The following is a 27,310-nucleotide window of genomic DNA, read 5'->3' on the forward strand; positions in this document are numbered from 1 at the left end:
GACACATCTGAAGGGGCACATGCCCCCTATGGGCATGACGCCTCTGTTGGTATAGACGAGATATCCCACTAACCACAGTATTTAAGAACAAGGCTTTTAGTCTAGAATTCAAATGTGTGTTTGTCTCTGTGTGTGTGTTTGTGTCAAGACGCCCAGCTGCACACATTTGTATACTTGTATGTTTTAACTATTGCCTCATGTTGTTCTCCACTGGCAGGTGACTCTGTGCCCTATGACAGAGTGTTCTTCAGTGTTACCTCAGTTCCAGGAGTCCCAGCAGGACATGGACGGGGAGTCGAGGCGTTCAGAACATCACCAACAGCCCATGACACCGAGACAGTTTCAGGACTGGCGGAACAGTCTAGGCAAGAGTTCAGCACCAGACCAGAATAGACTAAACCTGCAAGGTCTTGACCAGGGTCCAGCACAAGACAAGGAAACACTGCCAGGTCATGACCAGGGTCCAGCACAAGACAAGGAAACACTGCCAGGTCATGACCAGGGTCCAGCACAAAATAAGGAAACACTGCCAGGTCATGACCAGGGTCCAGCACAAAATGAGGAAACACTGCCAGGTCATGACCTGGGTCCAGCACAAGACAAGGAAACACTGCCTGGTCTAGAACAGGGTCTATCACAAGACAAGGAGAGACCGCAAGGTCTAGACCAGGGTTTAGTGCAAGATGAGGAAACACTGCATGGTTTTAAACAGGGACCAGCACAAGACCAGGCGAGTCGGAATTACTTCCATCAAGTCCAGGATCAGGATCGTTCACTAGGCTCCAATAAATGCACAACAGAAGAACAGGATCCTTCCATAAAGGTCTCAGTCCAGGATGAGGATCCACCAGGGAACCAGGACTATCAATGTAATTTAGTCCTGGAGCAATGCACAGCTCATAGCGCAGACCAGGGTGAAAACAGGCTGAGTGGTGTGAACCAGGATCCAGTATATTTTGGTCCCGCACAAGACCACAGCAGCCCTCATGACATCCCCATTCTGGTGTCAGCTGGGAACCAGAACCAAACACAGGACTCAATCCATGATCTAGCTGGTGGAATGGATCTACCACACTGCACAGATCCAAATCCAACCCCAAAACAGGACCAAGAGAAACTGCTTGGGACAGACCAGGAGCAGGCCCCAGTGGACCCAGATAGACGACTTAACCAAAACCAGGACCACACCACAGATGAGGCTTGTGGGGAAGATGCGGCAGGGGAACAAGGCGCCTGTATCCCAGCGGTGGTGATCACTCAGACAGAAGGGGTGAGTAAAGATACAATACCCGATGGAAAATAATAATATGCACTCATTGATATTCATGGGTTTCAACTGTACTGTTCCACACCACTCTAGACTAGAGCTCTGCCACACGGCTCACACTGCCAAATGTCTTCTCTTCCTCAACCCCTTTGTTTTCCCAACTCGCAGGTAGGCCTTTCTTCTCCGTATTTGTTCTTTGTTCTTTGTTTAAACGATGTCTCTGATCATGTTCAAAGCCCATCTTTTCTGACAGCTTTTTCCTCTCTCACCCCTCCTCTCTTTATCCTGTTTCATCAAACCATTTTTTATTTCTTCCACTGAAATCTGTTTCTCTATGTTCACATTGTACATGATTTTATAGGTTTAGGGTGGTAAATAAGGCGTTCTTGTCCTGGTTCCACACATCACAATGTTGATTAGAGATGATCTGAACTTCCTTCATAATATAGATGATTTTCCTACTGCAGCGGATTTTCTTATTCAAGCAAATGCTTTCACAAAGCCCTCCTTAGTGAATAGGTTGTGTGTGTGTTTAGGTAAGGACATCTCTCTGTCGTCCATTTCCTATCCGACCCTCCGTTTTCCATCTTGATTTAGTTTGCACTATTGTCTTTATACTACCTTCACCTGCCCTTCTGGCAATAACTCCACTTTCAAAAATAAAACAATATTAAAGTAGGCCTACAAATGAGTCCAGGTCCGTTTCTTAAGTAGCTATTCAGCACAGTGGAACAGAATGTTTTAAACCAAGCCGCTCATACTGTAGTTATAGACTGTAAGATGCTATAATCAGAGGCGGGAGGATTCCGAGGGGGTAAACATGTGAGAATTGAACTCTCTTACAGCCAGCGCTCTTATGACAGAATCCATTTCCTGCTCTCATGTCCAGTGATCCAAACCGCCTCCAAATAAGTTCCCCTCACAGCCTCTCCCTCACACACGGCAGGCGGAGCCGAGGAGCACTTAAACCAAATTGACTATACCGATCTGAATTATGAAGATACCGATATCATGCATAAAGTTATTTACTCCTCTGAAGAATTGGAATAAGTAATTCCCTCAGATGGCGGTACGGGGGAACTAATATGAATGCAAATAGGGTTAGCCTCCTGCATTAGTGTCTGATAAACAATTTACAGGCCTCAGTGTTCACTGGGGAATACACACTCTCCTGGCCACACACACAATCCCCCCCCCCGCGCACAGGAGGAGATGGGGAGGATGCCAATCTGGAGAGAGAGGGTCTGTTCCAGCATCCCCTTTCTTTCGACGTCCTTATCTCTATTAACCCCTTGAGCTTCTGGAATCATTACAACTAGATCAGACCACCCTGTTACATTTTAGCACGATGAACTATATAGCATGAAATATAATTTAAGCATGAAATACACTAGCTATACAAAAGTATGTGGACACCCCTTCGTATTAGTGGATTCGGCTATTTCAGCCACACCCGTTGCTGACGGATCTATAAAATCAAGCACACAGCCATGCGTTCTCCATAGACAATCTCCATTAGTTCTAGTGAAGGGAAATCTTAACGCTACAACATACAATTCCATTCTTCCAACTTTGTAGCAACTGTTTTGGGGAAGGCCCTTTCCTGTTTCAGCATGACAATGCCCCTTGCACAAAGCGAGGTCCATACAGAAATGGTTTGTCAAGATCAGTGTGGAAGAACTTGACTGGCCTGCCCAGAGCCCTGACCTCAACTCCATCGAATCCTTTGGGATGAAATGGAACGCCGACTGTGAGCCAGGCCTAATCGCCCAACATCAGTGCCCGACCTCTCTAATGCTCTGATTGCTGAATGGAAGTAAGTCCCCACAGCAATGTTCCAACATCTAATGGAAAGCCTTCCCAGAAGAGTGGAGGCTGTTATAGCAGCAAATGAGGGACCAACTCCATATTAATGCCCATGATTTTGGAATTAGATGTTCAACGAGCAGGTGTCCACAAACCTTTGGTCATGTAGTGTATCTACAGTTGTCATTTCTTTTGGATGTCTTTTTTACCGTAGGTATTCCTCCCATTTCCCATGGTATTTGGCCATTTTGACTTTAGTGATTTTTGTTGTTGTTGTCCGAATTAAGTCATTTTTGTCTTAAAGAAACGAAAACGAATCCCTTTGAAAATGGCCTCTGTGGCAGTGTCAACATTTAGTGTAAATAGGATAATTTTGGTCATGAAGTCAGTTTAGTCTAAAATAGAGTTTGGAACATCCGTGAATCACAGTGGGTAAATTAAGGCTGGGTTTGGATTTGATGTTGTCCATTTGCCCACTAGCATGCAATAGCATGGACAGTGAGACAGACCTGCCCAGCAGCTCCGACAACACGTCGCACATTATTCTTTTTTTTACTTCAGAAATACTGCACCAAACACAATTAGTTAGATGTAAAATTGGGCAACTAAAACATCCTCAGCAAAAACATCAAAAATGAAAGTTATCTTAGATTCCTTCTGGGGATTTTGAGGAAGTGAAATCGGTTTCCACGTCTACAGTGTCTCATGGGGGACAAACATCATTAACCAAACGCAGAATCGGTCAGGAAACACACCTCCAAGACTGAATTCTCGTATTAAATACACACTTGCCAATCGGCGTATTCGGTGGCTCTTTAAAAATAATCATCCACATTTTCAGCTCATCGACTTCCTTAAGGTTTGGTTAAAGTGAAGAATAGTGTTTGGAATGCCATAACGTTAGACATATGCTTGGTGAAGTGTGTGATTTGTTTTTTACGGCAACCATTGCAAAAAGTCTCAATTTGTAACTTTTTAAGACTCATGAAGGAGATTAACAGAGCAACCACATTTTGAGCAAATAAATAGTGTAAGCCGGGCTAAAGAATGATTTTCCATGGACACTGTGACTTCAGATATGACTCAACGTTTAATTACTCAACTTCTGGGGACAAATCAAATCTAAGGAGAAATCATATGAGCCGATAGCTAGCAACTGCTATGGCACCAAACCCTAATCCGAAGAGATCTCCCAGTACCCCTGATCTTTATACCCAGAGCAATAGCATCTGATATCACAATAAATGTAATTCAATTATGGTCCCACAATAGTACTACAAGTGGGAGCCATACAAAACAGTGTCAACATACATTTCGACAACAGAGGGGATTAGCAATAGCCCTGCAATTGACATTTAGTTGTCGGAGTTCTCTTCCCTTTTTGTGCTGCTGGCTGTCAAGGCACCGCAAATCACTGCTCTCCTTCTATTGCCTTTGATTGGGCGACATCGTGTACGTCATCTCCTTCCCCTCCTTTTGCCTCTTCATCTCCATACTGCCCTTCACATCTATGGTTTCTTACTGCCTTCACACTTCATTTGCGTGTCCTTGTTAATGGTCTATGTGGTGCTATTTGTGTAATAGAGAAACATTGATGTGTATTGTTTGTCAGTCACTGTACCAATTAGAGTCCCCCCCCCCCCCCCCCCCGTGTCATATATGTAGAAATGTCTCCCATCTTGTCTTCTGTTGGCGTTTGTCTTCCCAATTCAAACCCACTTGATCATTTACATGCTCTCAGTTGTGAATTAAAAATAATTGTTGTACATGACGACAACTCGTATCTTCACCACAGATTTCCACAGAAAAGTTCACCAACGTTACTCTTTAACAGTAGGAGGATAACATTGTGTTTGTGTGCCTGGTCATTACCTGCCATGAAAACTAAATGAGCAAATGATGAGTACTATAACTCTCTCGCTCTTTCACCAAATGTGGATTTTATATCACTGTATTGTACTGGCTACAGTATATCCCTAGTTGAAACTCAGAAGGGCCAAGCTTTTAAACCCAGCTTTGTTGTATGCTCCCTACCAGCAGCCTGGCAAATACTTGTTTTTCATGACTTTTAATCTGACTATTAGATGTGAATTACAATGCAGACAGACGCCAGTCTTTTACATGGTGTCTCTTTTCAAATGGTGTCATAGCTATGGAACGCAGTAACACTTGAGCACTTCGACATACTGTAATTAACTGAAATCAAACTGATTGGAGCAGTATCCTCTATATATTCCAATTTTAGTGCATTTTACGCCGTGATTGAACAAGGAATCTGTGTAACGTGTCAATGTGTGTGTGTGTGTGTGTGTGTGCTACAGACTCGTCTGGATAATTAGCTCTCGAGGGATGACAGTCGGAACAGTTAAAGGACAATCATAGCACTATGGGATGTTAAACTGCTGCCTGCTGCCTTTGTCTTTTACTGCGACCTAATTGTTTTCTACAGGCCAGGCAGGTGCTTCACTTTGTAGCTTCACAGGAATGAGAGACTTTCACACAAGCAGACGGACTGATATTTTGTGGAGTTGTAAACACTCTCTCGTATGATAATTCAGTGGCACACGAAAGCACATTTGAAAGACAGGTCTCTTATTGGAATTGATGGGGGTAGATCGTATCGTGCTGAGTGCCAACAGTGGGTTTTTCTCTCTGCATTGTTTGTTTTTGGTAAATTAGTTTTGCATTCATTCAGGACAAACACAATTGTGTGGAGCAAGAGATGATTAATTCAGATTTGCATAGCCTAGCATCTGGAATTTAAGTTAATATTACAATGACTTCAAGATATCTGAGCAGGATTAGAATAGAAGATATTGGCCTACATATTATGTCTGCAAAACAGCCCTTGAAGTTCACAAAATAACCATAGCTCTCCACAGCAGTGGAGGCTCTTCATAGGAGGAAGGGGAGGACCATCGTCCTCTGTGAATTGAATGAAAATAAGAAGAGTGAAACATTAAAGAAGTTATCCTTTTAGGGGAAAACTATACTAAATGTATTCATGTCACAATGGAGGTCTACAGTTGCCTCAGTAGCCTCACTCTGTAGGGTAGCACCATGGTGTACCCGGAGGACAGAGCTTCTGTCCTCCTGGGTACATTGACAATACAAACCCCAGAAGGCTCATGGTTCTCACCCCCTTTCATAGACTTACACAATAATTATTACAACTTCTAGAGGACGTCCTCCAGCCTATCAGAGCTCTTGCTGCATGAACTGTGACTTGTTGTCCACCCAATCAAAGGATTGGAGAATGAATCTAGTACTGAAAGCATAAGCTACAGCTAGCTAAGACTGCTGTGCATGAAATGTGGTGAGTAGTTGACTCAAAGACAGAGAAAGACAATAGTTTAACAGTTTTGAACAAATGAATTTCCTCCAAAATTAAGAAGCAAGAGTGAGAGAGAGATTTTGTTATATTTTTTTAAACTTTCACATTCACTTACTTAGCTAGCAAATGCAGCTTGCTGGTTTAGCCTACTCAAACACCTGGCTCAAACAGAGAGGGATGCTATTTTAGCTAGCTGGCTATGGCTATCCAACACTGGAACTCTTCCAAGTCAAGGTACGTTTTTGGATTGATTCATTTATTGCCACCGGGCCCGCCGGTGAAACTGCTAAACTGCTTTCTGACTGTACAATGTACTGCATGATTGTAGCGGGTTTACTAACATGTTAGTTCTAGTACCTATGTTGACTATGACATGACAACGATGTAGGCTGTGTGTAGCGGTTAGCAGTCATGATATGAAGGTTTGGCTTGGAAAGTTTTTTTTCGCCTGGTCACAGACAGCTGATGTGTTGTGCACTGAAGTCCAAAAGTGAAGGAAAAATGTGAGAGGAGGAGAGCGTGTCGATAGTTGCAAGAAGAAATCATACACTGCATTCGGAAAGTTTTCGTTACCCCTTGACTTTATCCACATTTTGTTACGTTACAGCCTTATTCTAAAATGGAATAAATTGTTTTTTCCCCTCATCAATTTACACATAATACCCCATAATGACAGCAAAACAGGTTTAGACTTTTTTGCTAATTTATCAAAAAGTAAAACAGAAATATCATATTTACATAAGTATTCAGACCTTTTACTCAGTACTTTGTTGAAGCACCTTTGGCAGCGATTACAGCCTCAAGTCTTCTTGGGTATGACACTACAAGCTTGGCACACCTGTATTTGGGGAGTTTCTCCCATTCTTCTCTGCAGAACCGCTCAAGCTCTATCAGGTTGGATGGGGAGCGTCGCTGCACAGCTATTTTCAGGTCTCTCCAGAGATGTTTGATTGGGTTCAAGACCGGGCTCTGGCTGGGCCACTCAAGGATATTCAGAGACTTGTTCCGAAGCCACTCCTGCATTGTCTTGGCTGTGTGCTTAGGGTCATTGTCCTGTTGGAAGGTGAACCTTCGCCCCAGTCTGCGGTCCTGAGCGCACTGGAGCAGGTTTTCATCAAGGATCTCTCTGTACTTTGCTCCGTTCATCTTTCCCTCAATCCTGACTAGTCTCCCTGTCCCTGCCACTGAAAACATCCCCACAGCATGATGCTGCCACCACCGTGCTTCACCGTAGGGATGGTGCCAGGTTTCCTCCAGGCTTGACACTTGGCATTCAGGCCAAACAGTTGGAGTCTTGAAGTCCAATCTTGGAGTTCTTTAGGTGCATTTTGGCAAACTCCAAGTGGGCTGTCATGTGCCATTTACTGAGGAGTGGCTTCCGATGGCCACTCTACCATGAAGGCCTGATTGGTAGAGTGCTGCAGAGATGGTTGTCCTTCTGGAAGGTTCCCCCATCTCCACACAGGCTCTGGAGTTGTGTCAGAGTGACCATCGGGTTCTTGGTCACCTCCCTGACCAAGGCCCTTCTCCCCCGATTGTTCAGGTTGGCCTGGGCAGTCAGCTTTAGGAAGAGTCCAAACTTCTTCCATTTAAGAATGATGGAGGCCAATATGTTCTTGGGGACCTTCAATGCTGCAGAAATGTTTTTATACCCTTCCCCAGATCTGTGCCTCGACACAATCCTGTCTCAGAGCTCTACGGAAAATTCCTTCAACCTCATGGCTTGGTTTTTGCTCTGACATGCATTGTCAACTGTAGGACCTTATATAGACAGGTGTGTGCCTTCCAAATCATGTCCAATCAATTGAATTTACCACAGGTGTACTCCAATCAAGTTGATCAATGGAAACAGGATGCACCTGAGCTCAATTTCGAGTCTCAATTTCGGGTCTGAATACTTAAATGAATAAGGTAATTCTGTTTTTGATTTTTAATACATTTGCAGAAATGTCTAAAAACCTGTTTTCACTTTGTCGTTATGGGGTGTTGTGTGTAGATTTGATGAGGAAAACAATTAATTTAATACATTTTAGAATAAGGCTGTAACGTAACAAAATGTGGGAAAAGTCAAGGGGTTTGAAAACGTTCTGAATGCACTGTATATACAACGAGCAAAGTGATCATGCTGTTTTATGTGGCTGCTATGAAAGTGAACTGTGTTTGCGTATGATCGGGGTGTATTCATTCCACCGATTGTAATGAAAAACATTTCTTAAACGGAAGCCAACAGAACGAAGCAGGGATAAACATAACTGAATTTGTACAATAGAAACTCAAATTTGCAACTGTTGGACTAATGATTACACCCTAGATCAGCTAGATGCAGGGAAGAGTGTGCAAGGCGGTCTTGAATGTGTCACTGTCTGTCACCTTGATTACTCAAAATACTCTCGACATGTGCCCCTACGTTATAAACTTTCATTCTAGGTTGTAGTAACCTCATCATGGGTATATGGAAAATGTTAGTATCATGTAGTAGTCTAAACCTATCGATGTTACATTGAGCTGGGTGAATGGAATATGACTGACTGTTATCCAATAAGCTGTAATAGAAAAACATAGAATCACACTTGGATGCAATATCCTAAACTTTTTGTTTCTAAGTACTGTCCCATCAGTGTTTGTCAGTGCCGTTTAAGATGAGATGACGGAGGATGATTCTTTACATTTTTTTTGAGCATGGCCTTTATTTGTCACATGCACCAAATACAACAGGTATTTACTGTGAAGTAAGTGTTTCACTGTAAGGTCGACACCAGTTGTATTCGTCGCAGTCTATGCTCATACATATTTATTTTTTTATCATCCTCCGTCATCTTAAATGGCACTAACTGCCATTACTCCATAGATAGGGCAGTTCTTAAAAACAAAACATTTGGAATATTGCATCCAAGTGTGCGTGTGTGTTTCCCCATTGACTAATGTATTTTCTCCTGTGTGTTATCAGAGCCGGGGGCAAGTGGTGAATCAAGGTGGAGAGACAGCGCCAGAGGTAACAGAGAGAGTGGAGGCTGGACCACTGTGGCCACAGACACCAGCAGAGAGGCCAGAGATACCAACAGGACCAGAGAGACCACAAGAACTAGCAATCGCAACCATGATTCCAGTGACCACTTTAGACCTCAGCCCCAGCCCTCTCAGTGCAGACCTCAGTCCCAGCCCTCTCAGTGCAGACCTCAGTCCCAGCCTCATCGAAGGGGGGGACCTACTGGCCTGCTGTGATCTGCTGTCCCTGAAGAGTGACACTGTGTCCCTGGCCAGGGTAAGTGATTTCTCCCATACACACACATTACAGGGAGGGTGAGTGACTTCTCCCGAACACACACATTACAGGGAGGGTGAGTGACTTCTCCCAATCACACACATTACAGGGAGGGTGAGTGACTTCTCCCGAACACACACATTACAGGGAGGGTGAGTGTCTTCTCCCAATCACACACATTACAGGGAGGGTGAGTGACTTCTCCCGAACACACACATTACAGGGAGGGTGAGTGACTTCTCCCGAACACACACATTACAGGGAGGGTGAGTGACTTCTCCCGAACACACACATTACAGGGAGGGTGAGTGACTTCTCCCGAACACACACATTACAGTGAGGGTGTGTAGCTTCTCCCGAACACACACATTACAGGGAGGGTGAGTGACTTCTCCCATACATGTATACACATTACAGGGCTGTCACCCGATCAGTGCTCATCTATTGCCTGGGAAGACAACTCATCTCTGCAAGAGTAGTCAAAGTTTATTTTTGTCTTTCAATAAGTGTTGTTGTTGATATAGTCTGGCTAAGACCTTTCTAGTTAAATGCGGCCTCTTTCTAGCTAGCAGCCTAATCATTGCTTTTTGAGCTGCTGAATGCTCAGTACTTGTGACTTTGAAGTGTTGGACCATTGACTTCAACTGGTTTCAAGGGAATTTGTGAGAGCTTTCTGATAATTGGTGGGTATGTCTGTTGGAGGGGGTATTTTTCTTCACCTCTGCTAGGCAATCAGCAATTAGTGTAAGTACTTCAATCTCCCCTAGTTTTTCACCGCGTTGTTGCCCAAAATGAAGACTGTTGCCGAAACAAGATATTTCAGATGATCAGATTTTGCTGTTGTGTAGTTTTGTCAAGTATGTGTGATTTCCTGTTCACTCCTCTACCTGTAGGTTTTACAGGAACTCCCCACTCCGTGGCTGCAACCCTTTTAATCTAGTGTACCCTTCCCGCACAACCCATGTGCAATTCCTAGTCTCTGGCAGTGTTTGGAACTGCCAATCGGTGGTCAACAAGGCTGAGACATAGATTACCCATGAGAACACTGCTACTACTCATTTCTCCTAAACTGAGATTTTCAATTTCCCCCCTCTCTCACCTGCCCATCTCCTCATTTGAATTCCATGCTGTCACTGTCACACTGTCACTGCCACTCAAGCTTAACATTGTTGTCATCTATCGTCCACCAAGTGCCCTTGGAGAGTTCCTCAATGAGCTTGACACATTGATAAGCTCATTTCCCGACGATGGTTCACCGCTCATCATACTGGGCGACTTCAACGTCCCGAAGCATGACTTCAATTCATTTCTTTCAAACTCTTTCTTTCCTCTCCTTGCCTCTTTTGACCTCACCCTTTCCCAGTCCCCTCCCACTCACAAGGCAGGCAGTAAGCTTGACCTCATCTTTACTAGAGGCTGTTAGCCTACCAATCTCACTCCAATTACCCACCAGGTCTCTAATTACTATTTTGTTTATTTTTTCTCCTTCCCACTCTCGTCCAACCCTACCCACTCAGCCCCTACCCAGATGGTCATGCACCGTCACAATCTTCACTGTCTTTTTCCCACTACTCTCTTCTATTCTATCATCTCTCCCTTCTGCTAAATCCTTCTCCCTCCTGTCTCCTGACTGCCTCTTCGAACCTACTTTCCTTTACACCTCATTTAACTCCCACTCTCCCCTTTCCTCCCGGCTGGCTCGACCCTTCCTCCTGCTCACAGAACAGGGATGTGGGCAGCAGAGTGGAAATGGAGGAAAAACTAAACTTCCATAGGACCTATCACCCTTCCACTCCCTCCTCTCTACATGCTCTTCTTCTCCAACCCTGGGAAACTATTTTCCTCCTTATCCTCCCTCCTTAATCCTCCACCTTCTCCCCATCCCTCCTCCCTCTCTGTGAACGACTGTGTCAACCACTTTGGAAAAAAGGTTGACAACGCTCCTCATTCACTCAGCTTACGGAGTCCATTGGTCTCACTCACACAGAACTTCCCTACACCTTGACCCCTTTGCCCCTCTCTCTCCAGATGAAATCCTGCAACTAGTGATGTCCAGCCACCCGACAACCTGCCCACTCAACACCATCCCCTTCTCTAGACTCCATCTCTGGAGACCTTCTCCCATTCCTCACTTCCCTCATCAACTCATCCCTCACCAATGGCTGCATCCCCTCTGATGTAATGATGGCCAGAGTCGCTCCCCTCCTCAAGAAACCAACACTCGACCCCTCTGATCAAAGAACTACAGACCAGTATCTCTTCTTTCTTTTCTTTCCAAAAAACCTGAGCGGGCTATCTCTGACCAGCTCTCTCGTTATCTCACTCAAAACAATCTTCTTAACCTTAACCAATCAGGCTTCAAGATGAGTCACTCAACTGAGACTGCTCTCCTTTGTGTCACGGAGGCTCTCTGCTCTGCCAATGCTGACTCTCTCCTCTTTTCTCATCCTCCTAAATCTATCTGTTGCCTTCAACACCATGAACCATCAAATCCTCCTCTCCACCCTCTCAGGGATGGGCATCTCAGGTTCTGCACACTCCTGGATTGCATCCTACCTGACAGGTCGCTCCTACCAGCTGGCATGGAGAGGATCTGTGTCTGCACGTCGTGCTCTCACTACTGGTGTCCCCCAGGGCTCGGTTTTAAGCACCTCTCCTCTTTTCTCTATACACCAAGTCACTCGGCTCCATCATATCCTCACATGGTCTCTCCAATTATTGCTATGCAGATAACACTCAACTACTTTTTTTCATTCCCACTTCAGACACCCAGTTGGCGACATGCATCTCTGTGTGCCTGGCAGATATCTCAGCTTGGATGTCGGCCCACTACCTCAGGCTCAACCTCGACAAGACGGAGCTGCTCTTCCTCCTGGGGAAAGCCTGCCCACTCTAAGACCTCTTCATCACGGTTGACAACTCCCAAAGTCCAAAGATCCCTGGAGCAAAGATCCCTGTTGTTCTCTGCAAACATCAAAACAGTGAATCGCTCCATTTTCTCACAGAAGACGTGGCACGGGTCCAAGTGTCGAACCCAACAAGAGTAATAAGGTCGAGGACCTTCACAGTTTTATTTGAGACAAATGTACAATCCATGAAGATTCATTGTCAGATCCAACAGCAGATGTCGTTGTTTCAAGAAAACTAGAACTAGCATCTCTGTTTTGTCCGAGTTTACAAATAAAACATTTACCGCCATGCCAGGCAGTTTTGGGGCTTCACCACGTTTATTTGCAATGTATGTGTCGTCTGCAATAGCATTGAAAGTTTGACATTGTGTTTCTGAATTACATCACAAAGAGGTAGCATGCAGTGCATTCGGAAAAGTATTCAGACCCCTTCACCTTTTCAACGTTTTGTTACGTTACAGCCTTATTCTAAAATTGATTAATTACCCCATAATGACAAAGTGAAAACGGGTTTTTAGACATTTTAGCTAATTTATTAAAAAAAATAAAACACAGAAATACATAAGTATTCAGACCCTTTGCTATGAGACTCGAAATTGAGCTCAGGTCCAGCCTGTTTTGATCATCCTTGAGATGTTTCTACCACTTGATTGGAGTCCACCTGTGGTAAATTATATTGATCGGACATGATTTGGAAAGGCTGTCACCTGTCTAAATAAGGTCCCACAGTTGACAGTGCATGTCAGAGCAAAAACCAAGCCATGAGGTCAAAGGAATTGTCCGTAGAACTCCAAGACAGGATTGTGTCGAGGCACAGATCTGGGGAAGGGTACCAAAACATGTGTGCAGCATTCAAGGTCCCCAAGAACAGAGTGGCTTCATCATTCTTAAATGGAAGAAGTTTGGAACCACCAAGGCTCTTCCTAGAGCTGGCCGCCCGTCCAAACTGAGCAATCGGGGGCCTTGGTCAGGGAGGTGACCAAGAAACCGATGGTCACTCTGACAGAGCTCCAGACTTCCTCTGTGGAGATGGGAGAACCTTCCAGAAGGACAACCATCTCTGCAGCACTCCACCAATCAGGCCTTTAAGGTAGAGAGGCCAGACGGAAGGTGATCCTCAGTAAAAGACACGACAGCCCACTTTGAGTTTGCCAAAAGGCACCAAAAGGACTCTCAGACCATGAGAAACAAGATGTGATACTCCACATCTAACTTGACAGAGCTTGAGATGATATGCGGAGAAGAATGGGAGAAATTCCCCAAATACAGGTGTGCCAAGCGTATAGTGTCATACCCAAGAAAACTTGAGGCTATAATCGCTGTCAAAGGTCTGAATACTTATGTAAATGTAATATTTCAGTTATGTATTTATAATACATTTCGAAAAATGTAGCAAAAATGTTTGCTTTATGGGGTATTGTTTGTAGATTGATGAGGGAAAATAATCAATTTTAGAATAAGGCTGTAATGTAACAAAATGTGGAAAAAGTGAAGGGGTCTGAATGCTTTCCGAATGAACGTTATTTACAGTTGAAGTCGGAAGTTTACATACTGTGGCAGACCAGGGGGTTGGTTCAAAACGTTTACACAGATCAGACATGGACAGAGTAGAATCAAGACCAACACCCTGTCTCCCACCTGGAATTCTCGGGGCTGGGCTCCCCTATTGTAGACCTGGGCTTGGGCGCGTTGGGCCTTCTCCATATGTTCCCTCACGACTCTCCATATGGCTGTCATCCTCTCCATCATCATCTCCATGTGCTCTACCACACTGCGTAAGGGGGTCGGTTGGGCTTCCCACACCTCCTTGGCGAGGTCCAGTAGGCCGCGTGGCCTCCTCCCGTAGAGGAGTTCGAAAGGGGAAAACCCTGTGGAGGACTGGGGTACTTCTCAGATTGAGAACATTAGGTGGGGTAGTAGCTGGTCCTAGTTCTTACGATCCTGTTTGAGCGTACCGGTAAGTCTGGTACTGCACCCACCATCATCTGGCACTTCCCTTGTGGCGTCACGATGTTGGCCCATACGGTTGAATACCGCTTTGTGTCCCCGTGAACACAGGAAATTGACGTCTCCACGTTCAGTCTCCTGGTTCAGCAGGCTTGTGGTTACGAGGGTAACCATACTTCCGGAGTCTAATAGAGCTTCCGTGTCCGTCAACCATCACCGGGACCATGGGTGCAGTATGACCCACCTCGCTTCCGGGGCTTGCAGAGGGCATCGACTCCTCTCAAACCTCCTTTGGTCTCCATCTACCTGGGGTTGTCGTTGGCGGGTCGGCCCTACCCTGGCTGTCTCTACACTGGTTTGCGGTCCTTTGGCGCTACCGACTGTCGCTTCGGGATACCCAGCAGTGGGGCTGTCCTTCCGACTCCTCGAATGGGTCGCCGACTCGGTCCGGCACCCACTCAGCAGGGCCTCCGGGACCCTCTCCGGATACCGTCTTCTGAGCTCCGGGTCTTGCTGTGTCCTGTGGGGATCAAAACTGAACTCTCTCCTGTTACCTCTGGTACCGTCCCCAACTATACTATACATACACTAAGTTGACTGTGCCTTTAAACAGCTTGGAAAATTCCAGAAAATAATGTCATGGCTTCAGAAGCTTCTGATAGGCTAATTTACATCCTTTGAGTCCATTGGAGGTGTACCTGAAGATGTATTTTAAGGCCTACCTTCAAACTCAGTGCCTCTTTGCTTGACATCATGGGAAAATCAAACGAAATCAGCCAAGACCTCAGAAAACAATTGTAGACCTCCACAAGTCTGGTTCATCCTTGGGAGCAATTTCCAAATGCCTGAAGGTACCACGTTCATCTGTACAAACAATTGTAAGCAAGTATAAACACCATGGGACCACGCAGCTGTCATACCGCTCAGGAAGGAGACGCGTTCTGTCTCCTAGAGATGAAGTTACTTTGGTGTGAAAAGTGCAAATCAATCCCAGAACAGCAGCAAAAGACCCTGTGAAGATTCTGGAGGAAACAGGTACAAAAGTATCTATATCCACTGTAAAACTAATCCTATATTGAGATAACCTGAAAGGCCGCTCTGCAAGGAAGAAGCCACTGCTCAAAAACCGCCATAAAAAAAGACAGACTACTGTTTGCAACTGCACATGGGGACAAAGATCATAGACCATCCGAACCGTGACGCATGAGGGTGGCAGCATCATGTTGTGGGGGTGCTTTGCTGTAGGAGGGATTGGTGCACTTCACAAAATAGATGGCATCATGAGGTAGGAAAATTATGGCGATATAGTGAAGCAACATCTCAAGACATCTGTCAGGCAGTTTAAGCTTGGTCGCAAATGGGTCTTCCAAGTGGACATAGAACCCAAGCATACTTCCAAAGTTGTGGCAAAATGGCTTAAGTACAACAAAGTGAAGGTATTGGAGTGGCCATCACAAAGTCCTGACCTCAATCCTATTGAAAATGTGTGGGCAGTACTGAAAAACCGTGTGCGAGCAAGGAGGCCTACAAACCTGACTCAGTTACACCAGCTCTGTCAGAAGGAATGGGACAAAATTCACCCAATTTATTGTGGGAAGCTTGTGGAAGGCTACCCGAAACGTTTGACCCAAGTTAAACAATTTCAAGGCAATGGTACCAAATACTAATTTAGTGTATGTAAACTTCTGACCCACTGGGAAAGTGATGAATGAAAAAAAGCTGAAATAAATAATTCTCTCTACTATTATTCTGAGATTTCCCATTGTTAAAATAAAGTGGTGATCCTAACTGACCTAAAACAGGGAATTTTTACTTGGATTAATTGTCAGGAATTGTGAAACACTGAGTTTAAATGTATTTGCTTAATGTGTATGTAAACATCCGACTTCAACTGTATATACTGCCTTCTACTGTATTCTTGTCAATGTCAATGCCAATTGCTCATCCAAATATTAATATATTTCTTAATTCCATTCTTTTACTCTGAGATTAGTGTATTGTTGTGAACTGTTAGATATTACTGCACTGGTAGAGCTAGGAACAAAAGCATTTCTCTACACCCGCAATGACACCTGCTAAATATGTGTATGTGACCAATAACATTTGATTTGACATCAACGGTATCGACTTTAGGCGAGACTCCGGACACCATAGTGAGAGTCTCCTCCTGTCGGTCAAACCGTGTCTCATGGTCTGACAAACACTGCTTTAGCCACCTTTCACCACGGATGCGGAAGTGCGACCCTGGCGGATGTGGTGGATTCAGACCCATCCAATACAAAAAAAAAAAACATATCTCTAGCTTAAACTGATTTTGATGTGGATTTCTTTTGTTACGTAACTTAGATTGACGCACCAGTGTGTCAGTCAACTGTCGGGGGATAATGAAAGGAATGGACGTTTTTATTCCAGTGAGATTGCTAAGGCGAACACCGCCATGTTTAGTTTTGCCCGACCTAGGTCGAGGCTCAGACATAGTCTCAATGGGAAAAGCTGAGCTGACTACACTGACTGTGCTAGGGGCCAACTTAAAGCTGGCAGGCTGGCTAAGAGCCTGCTGCCTGGCCTGCACCCTGTCTCATTATGGAGCAAGAGGAGTTAGAGCCCTGATAGATAAAATGAGAGCACCCCTCCAGCTACTCTCATGGTGACTTTGTCTTGACAGGTGATATGTCATTGCCATTAGTGTTATGTAAAGCGAGCTCTGAAGCACATATCAGAATAGCATTAAGATGCTTTCTCTGCCTTTCGATTCCCTTCTTCCTGACAGCATCCATTTTGTGGATAGCCTATTGCATTTATGGCACCTGGGCCCAGTCTGATAAAGCCACGACAAGCTGTAAGAGATTGGCCTAGGTGAGGCTCTCATACACCAAGACCCTCATCTTCCCAAGATGTACCTCTCTAACCAAACGACACAGATATTCCTCTGTTAACAAAACATTCATGTCTCACCTCAGAGCTATCCAGTTTCATCATCGCAGAAAAAAAGGGCCGCTTTATCCAGAGGTCAGCCGGGAATATGGAACCATGGCACTTCTCCAATGAGCAGCGAGGCTGTATCGTTGTTTCAGACATCGGGCAGAGCGCTCGTCAAATCATAATTCCCCTGACCTTGGTGACCCTCGGAGGCTTTGACAACGCGGGGCCATGCTACAGGACAGGCACTCTCTTTCACGCCCGCCGACGCCAAAATGGCTTTTTCATTCCTCAAACAATCATACGCTAGATCCTCTGAATGGAAGGGCAGATGACATAAGCTGTGGGTTCTCTGGTTTGAGTTAAGTGCTTTTTTCTAAACTCCAGAAGCGTGTGGTCTGACCCTAGTGTACGTGCTGACGGTACTGTTATCTTCTTTTCCCCCTCTCATTTAATTTAGCTCCTTGAGCGTTCCTGAAAGCCCAATTTGAATATGCTCATCACTGCTGCAGCCCTGTTGTCAAAATCTCAATTAATATGTTAATGTCTCTGAGATTTTTCATTAGTTACCAGAAGAGTTATTGGCGTCATTTTTTTCAGGAATATTTTTTATTTTTTTAGGGGGGGGCATTGCTTTGTTTAAATTGCCTGTTGGTGCTGGAGGGGTTTTTCAATTACAAATCATAAATTGAAATCCTCAACCAAGAAGGAATAACTACCGTTGATATGCTAGATTCGTAGCAGTCCTTGTGCCGATACATCTTCAACTTATAACTTGTTACCTTGATGTATCATTGTAGTTAAATCCGACTCAGTATTCAGAAGGAACTCAAATGTTTCTAAGTAAACCTCCTTTCCTTTACTAACACTGTAAATTCATTATTTATAAATGGTGCTCTGTTGACATTCTTAGCTGTTATGTGGCAAATGAGCCAGTGCCACCACCTTGGACGTTATGCCAAAGGAAATGTGTGAGAATTAATGTTGATATCCTCGTTAGTAGCTTAGACATGCATCAGCAAAAATGTACTTCCCTAACTACTGTATGATTAGAGAGTAGGCTGTAAGCCCCCACTTGCTCCTTTCAATCTCACTAGACTATTTAGGCCGTTTAATTTTCAAACCGAATTATTAAATCATGACTGCAGGGCTAACTTTAGATTTTAATAATAGGGGCCTCCCGAGGGGCGCAGCGGTCTAACGCAGTGCTTGTGGCGTCACTACAGACCTGGGTTCGAGCCCAGGCTGTGTCACTGCCGGCCGTGACAAGGAGACCCATGAGGCGGCGCACAATTGGCTCAGTATCGTCCGGGTTAGAGGAGAGTTTGGCTCTAGCGACTCGTTGTGGCAGGCCCGGGCGCCTGCAGGCTGACCTCGGTTGCCAGCTGGATGGTGTTTCCTCTGACACATTGGTGCATCTGGCTTCCGGGTTAAGCAAGCACTGTGTCAAGAAGCAGAGTCTGGCAGGGTCGTGTTTTCGGGGGACGTATGGCTTTCGACCTTCTCCTCTCCTGAGTCCGTAAGGGAGTTGCAGCGATGGAACAAGATTGTAACTACGAAATTGGGGTGAAAAAGGGTTAAGAGTAATTAAAAGGGAAGTAGTGCGAAAACCAGAGAGTTGTGGGTTTCTGTTGTTATTGATTGCATCCCAACTAGCACCCTACTCCCTACATAGTCCAATAGTTACTTTTGACCAGGGCCCTATGAGCTCTATGTTGGGAATATGGTTTGGGACGTAGGCAAATTATTTTGCGTTAATGTTGCTGCCCAGTAACCTTAATCAAATAAGATGAAAACACGATGATGGACGAGACCGTTAATTACATTTAATTGGATGATCAAAGGCTTGTCTTTTGAGGCTCGTGATAAAAACCTGAACTTCAGGTTGCTGAAATTACATAGCTAGCTTTTATCTCTCTTGTTACTGCGAAATAATGTATTCCTTGTCGGATGTTTTCTCTCTTGTTTTTGACGATGAGAAAAGCTGAAAACAATCGCATCCGTCATTAACTGGCTTTGGTGATGGAAAAGGGATGTGGATCTCTCAGGCTCCTTTGGGTCAATATTGTTTTATTCTGTATAGGTTGGTGAGGGGACACACAACACTGATATACACTGAGTGTACAAAACATTAAGCACACCTTTCTATTATTGAATTGCACCCCCCCCCCCCTTTTTTTGCCCTCAGAACAGCCTCAATTGTCTTGCCCATTCACCCTCTGAATGGCACACATACACAATCAATCCATGTGTCAATTGTCTCTTTAACCTGTCTCCTCATCTTCATCTACGCTGATTGAAGTGGGTTTAACAAGTGACATCAATAAGGGATCATAGCTTTCACCGGGATTCACTTGGTCAGTCTTTTACATGGAAAGAGCAGGCGTTCCTAATGTTTTGTACACTCAGTATAACACACCTCTTTTATACAGGAAGGGACCAGGCTCTTTTCCTGATCAGATTGCAGTTGTATAATATGTTCATAATTACTACCCTGACTCTTTCTCTTTTTCTTGCTATCTCGCTCTCTTTTTCTCTGTGTCCTTTAGCTATTCTTCTTTCTTTTGTATTCTACAAAGTCCCTCCCTTTTTCATACGCCAATTTATTCAGCCGAGGTAGAAGAGAGGAGCCCCAGTCATTTATCAACACAGAGAAAGTTTTTATTTTTATTGTATTTCATTGGCCCATATTTAGAGGCTGTGGATGTGAAAGGAAGGAAGGCTGGATGGTGATGTTGTATGGAGAAAAGGAGTCGAGGTCATTTCTAGTATTTCTATTTCCTCATTCCTTGGTTTGATGAATATTTTACCCTTTCATTTGTGGTTGACTGTCTAATGATGTCCTAGTAACCCATCACCATAAAATAAATGTAATTTTCACAGTGACAATCTGTCCTTAGGTTGCTAATGAGGAAAGTCTCTCTCCTGGGATATTTCCCGCTCCCTCTCTTCCAAAGCATTGCCATCGTGTCCATTTCAAAACAGCAAGCAAGTGTCCATCACAACACTAGGGGTTTCTGCGATGATGCTGTCATGCTGTGGAGAGAATTGGGGGATGGATAAGGGAGGGAGTGTTATGGTGGGCTTCTCAATAACTCTTGGTCTTCGCCACCGCTCTTGGGTCTTTTTCCCCATGTTTATATATGTACATATATATATATATACAGTCGTATGAAAAAGTTTGGGCACCCCTGACAATTTCCATGATTTCCATTTATAAATAATTGGGTGTTTTGGATCAGCAATTTAATTTTGATCTATCAAATAACTGATGGACACAGTAATAATTCAGTAGTGAAATTAGGTTTATTGGATTAACAGAAAATGGGCAATATGCATCAAAACAAAATTAGACAGGTGCATAAATTTGGGCACCCCAATAGAAAAATCACATCAGTATTTAGTAGAGCCTCCTTTTGCTAAAATAACAGCCTCTAGGCGCTTCCCATAACCTCTAATGAGTGTCTGGATTCTGGATGAAGGTATTTTGGACCATTCTTCCTTACAAAACATCTCCAGTTCAGTTTGATGGTTGTCGAGCATGGACAGCCCCGGCGTAACTTCAACTTTGTGACTGATTCTTCAACATTATTCCCAAGAATCTGCTGATATTGACTGGAATCCATGCGACACTCAACTTTAACAAGATTCCCAGTACCGGCAATGGCCACACAGCCCCACAGCATGATGGAATGAAGCTGGCTTGTCCAAATGTGCGTTTGCATACCTCAAGCGACTCTGTTTGTGGCGTGTGTGCAGAAAATACTTATTTCGCATCACTTTCCCATACAGCTTCTCCTTGTGCAAAGTGCGCTGAATTGTTGAACGGTGCACAGTGACACCATCTGTAGCAAGATGATGTTGTAGGTCTTTGGAGGTGGTCTGTGGGCTGTTTTTGACCGTTCTCACCATCCTTCGCCTTTGCATCTTCAATATTTTACTTGGCCTGCCACTTCTGGCCTTAACAAGAACTGTGCCTGTGGTCTTCCATTTCCTCACCATGTTCCTCACAGTGGACACTGACAGCTTAAATCTCTGCGATAGCTTTTTGTAGCCTTCCTCTAAACCATAATGTTGAACAATCTTTGTTTTCAGGTCATTTGAGAGTTGTTTTGAGGCCCCCGTGTTGTCACTCTTCAGAGGAGAGTCAAAGAGAACAACAACTTGCAATTGGCCACCTTAAATACTTTTTCTCATGATTGGATGCACTTGTCTATGAAGGTTATTAAGGCTTAATGAGCTCACCAAACCAATTGTCCAATTAATCAGTGCTAAGTAGTTACAGGTATTCAAATCAACAGAATGACAAGGGTGCCCACATTTTTGCATAGCCTATTTTTCACATCTGATTTAATTTCATACAACTTAATATTGCTACAGTAAAAATCTTTGTCTGGACAATACCCCAGTACTCAGCTTTTATTAGAAAATGAATGGCATGCCACTGTGATCATTTTCTGTGACGACAGTTACGAAAAGAGGGGTTAGAATTGACAGGATGGGGGATAAGGTAACACCCAGTAGGGTATAGCAGGATGCAGCATGTTTCAAGGAATGCTACACTCAGAAATGTTTGTTCATTAGTCCACTATTAATACAATCCCAAAAACATATGCATGTCAGCAGTCAAGTTTTCACAATGGAGCACTTGCAGCACAGAGCTCAACTTGGCTTGATGATGCGTTTTGCATCATATCAAAGATAGTTTTTGTGTGTAGTCTCCCTTTAATATTAATAACAACCAAACAGAGAAAACCACAACGTCCTCCGTAGGTTTTTTTTTCTTCCTTCCCTGTGTGCTCACTTAAGCTACAAGAAGTATATTACTAAAGTCCTCCATCTTGAAGTACCGTGATTAAACTCCTCATTGACAGCTTACCCCAACAATGCAAGGTGTGCTCTAGTTTTTTAAAAATGTTTCTGAAGGTAATCACGCAGCATAGTAATGAGAGAGAGAGAGGGAGCGTTGATCAGTAGAAACGAAACAAAAGATTTTAGAAAATGAAAGAATTAAACCAAAAATCAAGAGACTTGACCTTAGTCTTTGCTCAACTGACTGTAGACTGGAAGTAAAGATGTCAGTTTGAAGATGAAAACAGTTTTGTCTCTGTGTTTTGGGAATTTAGAGAATCATTTTAGGATTTTAATAGATTCATTTAATATTCCCTCTTTTCCTTTTCCCTAAGGGAGGTTCATACCCAAAAATGTAAGCACAGAGGTGTTCTTGTCAAAATATTTGATAATTGACAATATGGAAATGGTACTGTTATTTGCCACAAATGTTGCAATTTTTTTTCCTCTAAATCTCTGATGCTCATGCTAACTCCTGATTCTTCTTCTGTTTTAGAGCGAGGGATATGTCCAGGAAGAAGATACAAGAAGTGTGGCTGCATCCTCTGTCATGGTATGCTCAGCATTCTGGTGCCGTGTATTCTATTCCAATATAAGAGAATATAAGAGAGTATATACACACACTGCTCAAAAAAATAAAGGGAACACTAAAATAACACATCCTAGATCTGAATGAATGAAATATTCTTATTAAATACTTTTTTTCTTTACATAGTTGAATGTGCTGACAACAAAATCACACAAAAATGATCAATGGAAATCAAATTTATCAACCCATGGAGGTCTGGAGTGACAATCAAAATTAAAACCACACTACAGGCTGATCCAACTTTGATGCAATGTCCTTTAAAAAAAGTCTAAATGAGGCTCAGTAGTGTGTGTGGCCTCCACGTGCCTGTATGACCTCCCTACAATGCCTGGGCATGCTCCTGATGAGGTGGCGGATGGTCTCCTGAGTGATCTCCTCCCAGACCTGGACTAAAGCATCCGCCAACTCCTGGACAGTCTGTGGTGGTTGGAGCGAGACATGATGTCCCAGATGTGCTCAATTGGATTCAGGTCTGGGGAACGGGCGGGCCAGTCCATAGCATCAATGCCTTCCTCTTGCAGGAACTGCTGACACACTCCAGTCACATGAGGTCTAGCATTGTCTTGCATTAGGAGGAACCCAGGGCCAACCGCACCAGCATATGGTCTCACAAGGGGTCTGAGGATCTCATCTCGGTACCTAATGGCAGTCAGGTTACCTCTGGCGAGCACATGGAGGGCTGTGCGGCCCCCTAAAGAAATGCCACCCCACACCATGACTGATCCACCGCCAAACCGGTCATGCTGGAGGATGTTGCAGGCAGCAGAACGTTCTTCACGGCGTCTCCAGACTCTGTCACGTCTGTCACATGTGCTCAATGTGAACCTGCTTTCATCTGTGAAGAGCACAGGGCGCCAGTGGCGAATTTGCCAATCTTGGTGTTCTCTGGCAAATGCCAAACGTCCTGCACGGTGTTGGGCTGTAAGCACAACCCCCACCTGTGGACGTCGGGCCCTCATACCACCCTCATGGAGTCTGTTTCTGACCGTTTGAGCAGACACATGCACATTTGTGGCCTGCTGGAGGTCATTTTGCAGGGCTCTGGCAGTGCTCCTCCTGCTCCTCCTTGCACAAAGGCGGAGGTAGAGGTCCTGCTGCTGGGTTGTTGCCCTCCTACGGCCTCCTCCACGTCTCCTGATGTACTGGCCTGTCTCCTGGTAGCACCTCCATGCTCTGGACACTACGCTGACAGACACAGCAAACCCTCTTGCCACAGCTCGCATTGATGTGCCATCCTGGATGAGCTGCACTACCTGAGCCACTTGTGTGGGTTGTAGACTCCGTCTCATGCTACCACTAGAGTGAAACCACCGCCAGCATTCAAAAGTGACCAAAACCTCAGTCAGGAAGCATAGGAACTGAGAAATGGTCTGTGGTTGCCACCTGCAGAACCACTCCTTTATTTGGGGTGTCTTGCTAATTGCCTAAAATTTCCACCTGTTGTCTATTCCATTTGCACGACAGCATGTGAAATTTATTGTCAATCACTGTTGCTTCATAAGTGTAAGTGTACAGTTTGATTTCACAGAAGTGTGATTGACTTGGAGTTACATTGTGTTGTTTAAGTGTTCCCTTTATTTGTTAGAGAGAGAGAGAGAGAGATAGAGAGAGAGAGAGAGAGAGAGAGAGAGAGAGAGAGAGAGAGAGAGAGAGGCATTCTGAGCTGCCATCAGGATAAAATGGAGCCTCTTTCCCCCCACGCCGTTCCCATGGTGATATCCCATAATCACTCCTGTCTTCCTTCGTGGTGGGACACAGACTCATTTGCTCATTGGCTGTGACAGCCTCCTACCTCTCACTGACTGGAAGCAGCAGGGGCCTGAGAGGAGCCATCGGTGGAAATAGCAGGGTATCTCCTATAACTGAACGAGAGGGGAAGGATGGAGGGAGGGAGAAAGAGGGTGGGGTAATTAGAGAACGGTACCCATAAGAAGGTAGGAGAGTGAGATGGGTCCCTACAGTGATGCTCATCATAACACTAGGGGTTCGTGTCCATAATTAGACCTACTTTACTACAGTATCTTACTGTATATTGGCTTTGGAAAAACGTGGAGACTTCTCCAGTTACACAAACAGTATGAAAACCATCATTTTAATTTGAACACATTTTTCTTCCCTCATTCTCCCTCTGTATGGGTAGCCGCCTCTGAAATCGAACCCACGACCCTGGCGTTGCAATACCGCATTATACTGTATGTCCTCTCACTTTCTTTCAGTGTCCCTCCCGCCCTCTATCCTCTAGCTAACTCTGCCTCTCTGCTGCCACCATTCCCCCCACTGTGGTGCTGTTGTCAGGCTGAGGGACAGCTTCCCAGGGCGAAAGGTAGAGAGGCAGGGTTTTATAATTAACGTGGAGCTGACACCTGCATGGCCAGTGTAAACAGGTGAACTGTGAAGAAGAGGCCCTCCCTGGCAGGCCACTGATTAAAGCCTGGCTCTCTGCTTCTCTCTCATTCACGCTGTCCCGCTGGTCAATAAACACCACTAATGGTATCAGACCACCCACCCAGCCCACGGGCACGGATAAAGGTCAAACATAACAGGGAGGTGGTGGGGCTGGTCTGTGGCCTGAGTGTACTGTAGTTGGACTGAACCTAATTTCAGAAAAGTTCTATATGATTCTTCAACCTAAAAAAAAACACATATTTTTAGATGGGTTTGCACAAGCGAGTGCACTCAAATGTACTCATGTCGCTCTGTTTGTTAGATTGATGCTCTACTATTCAGAGTTGCAGTGTTGACAATTCGTCTTTGCCTCAGCCTCGAATGCTGAAAATCCCCTCAAGTTAATCATTGACCTTGATTTGCCAGCTTAAGCCAGATTTGGGTTGGTTGCCTCTCTTTAGCCCTGGAGCGAGTACCTGCCGTTTCTACCACAGATTCCCTGCCTGCATATAGATCCTTATCTACTTTATTAGTTGGCTTTGTTTGTTTACTATCGGGAATAATTCCCTCACTTCCCACTGATAATAGCCTTTCCACTCTGTGAAGATAAATGGATTGTCCTCCCGACTCATCACCTTGTAAGAAGAGGCTCATGAAAGATTCAGAAATGGCACCCTATTCCCTATATAGTGCACTAATTTTGATCAGCGAAGTAGTGCACTAATGTAGGCAATAGGGTACTTTGGGACACAGCCCGGGAGAGTCTTCAGACTGGATGACAAAATGTGTGCTTTGGAAGAAAGCTGAGGATCGTAGTGAAAATGATGTGAAATAGTTGTAGTGAAAGAGATTGTTTTGTTTCTCAAGAAGAATGACCAGAGTTGTTCAGAAATGCTCTTCTTGGTGTGAAATTACCAACAAACATCGTGTTTGTGTAGCTTTTCGGGAATATTAGCATGGTGTAGTTTTAATCCGACTCCACCAGCAACTGTAGACAAGCGTAAAATATTTTCATTGTTTCGTTTCTACTGATAATCTGTCTCTCTCTACTCAGTCTGTGTTCCCCAGGATTCAGTTGGATCCTCTGGAGAAGGACTGGCTACGATCCTGTGCCCTGGGGAACACAGCTGCTCTCCGACAGCTCCTCACACAGGACCCCAGCCTGGCCTCAAAGAAGGTACTACCTCCCCCTAACCCTCACCCTCTACCTCACCATCAGCGCCATTCTGGCCTCCAAGAAGATACCAAATATAAGGCTCTGGACTAGGGTAAACCTGTTTGATCTGGTCTATCCAAAGCCATACATTTGATTGGCACATTTTCAAGCCCATCTCCCATAGGATTGACACTAAACACACAGACTCTGGCCTCCTATAGGATTCAGCATGATGGCACCCAGGAGCTGCCTCTCTTCATCTAGGATCAGATAAGAGAGCCTCTGTTGATGGGGTTGATGGGCATCTAGCTACTGAGGCTGCTGAGATTGAAAGACAAAAAATAAACATCAGGAAAGGTAGCTTGATCCCTTATCAGTCAATCCCATCAAGCGTTGTCTCACAGAATTGAAACAGCCCATAGTTGCTGTCTTGTCGTCCTCTCTTGAGACATCAGGTTTTCATGGACCATTTCACCTCCACAAAAGCTGTCAGATCGCAATGTTGATGTCATTGACCTTGTTTAAAGATGAGATCTTCCGATAGGGATCCTCTGAAAGCCATCTGGTACTTATATTGAAGGATTTTCTTATAATACAGTTCTGATATACCATACCATAAATATTAAATAAATATTATGGTAATAGATTAGACCCATTTTTTCCCCCCAGATGCCTAACATTTGCACTCTATTCCCATGTGTTTGACGCTCTCACCAGGACTTCATCACTGTAAGTAGCCTCCAGTATTTCTCCTACCATCCTCCCTTCCTCTCTTCCTGGCCCTAAGCTAATCTGTTATGTTGGTGATTCACATAGAAAAGTAGTCCATATACAGTAGCTTTGTTTTTTTGTTTTATTTCTGCAGTTTGATGTTTTACCAAAACA

The 27,310-nt window shown here is 44.5% G+C and overlaps 1 protein-coding gene across 1 annotated transcript; it reads left to right on the forward strand.

Moving 5' to 3' along the window:
* Positions 1–164: 164 nt before the first annotated feature.
* LOC110520968 (uncharacterized) lies at positions 165–26,592 on the forward strand. Its single transcript, XM_036989632.2, has 4 exons — positions 165–1,270; positions 9,355–9,669; positions 22,792–22,848; positions 26,324–26,592. The coding sequence occupies exons 1-4, from the start codon at positions 233–235 to the stop codon at positions 26,534–26,536; spliced, it is 1,623 nt and encodes a 540-aa protein (XP_036845527.2). The 5' UTR covers positions 165–232; the 3' UTR covers positions 26,537–26,592.
* The last annotated feature ends 718 nt before the right edge of the window (positions 26,593–27,310 follow it).

Source organism: Oncorhynchus mykiss, chromosome 1, assembly GCF_057628025.1.
Source record: "Oncorhynchus mykiss isolate SJ-2025 chromosome 1, ASM5762802v1, whole genome shotgun sequence".
In the NCBI taxonomy this organism is placed as follows: Eukaryota; Metazoa; Chordata; class Actinopteri; order Salmoniformes; family Salmonidae; genus Oncorhynchus; species Oncorhynchus mykiss.

Coding starts and splice junctions, on each gene's coding strand:
- LOC110520968 (XM_036989632.2), top strand. CDS start 233: ATGACAGAGTGTTCTTCAGTGTTACCTCAGTTCCAGGAGTCCCAGCAG. Junction 9,670..22,791: donor ACACTGTGTCCCTGGCCAGG/GTAAGTGATTTC, acceptor CTTCTGTTTTAG/AGCGAGGGATATGTCCAGGA. Junction 22,849..26,323: donor TGGCTGCATCCTCTGTCATG/GTATGCTCAGCA, acceptor CTCTCTACTCAG/TCTGTGTTCCCCAGGATTCA.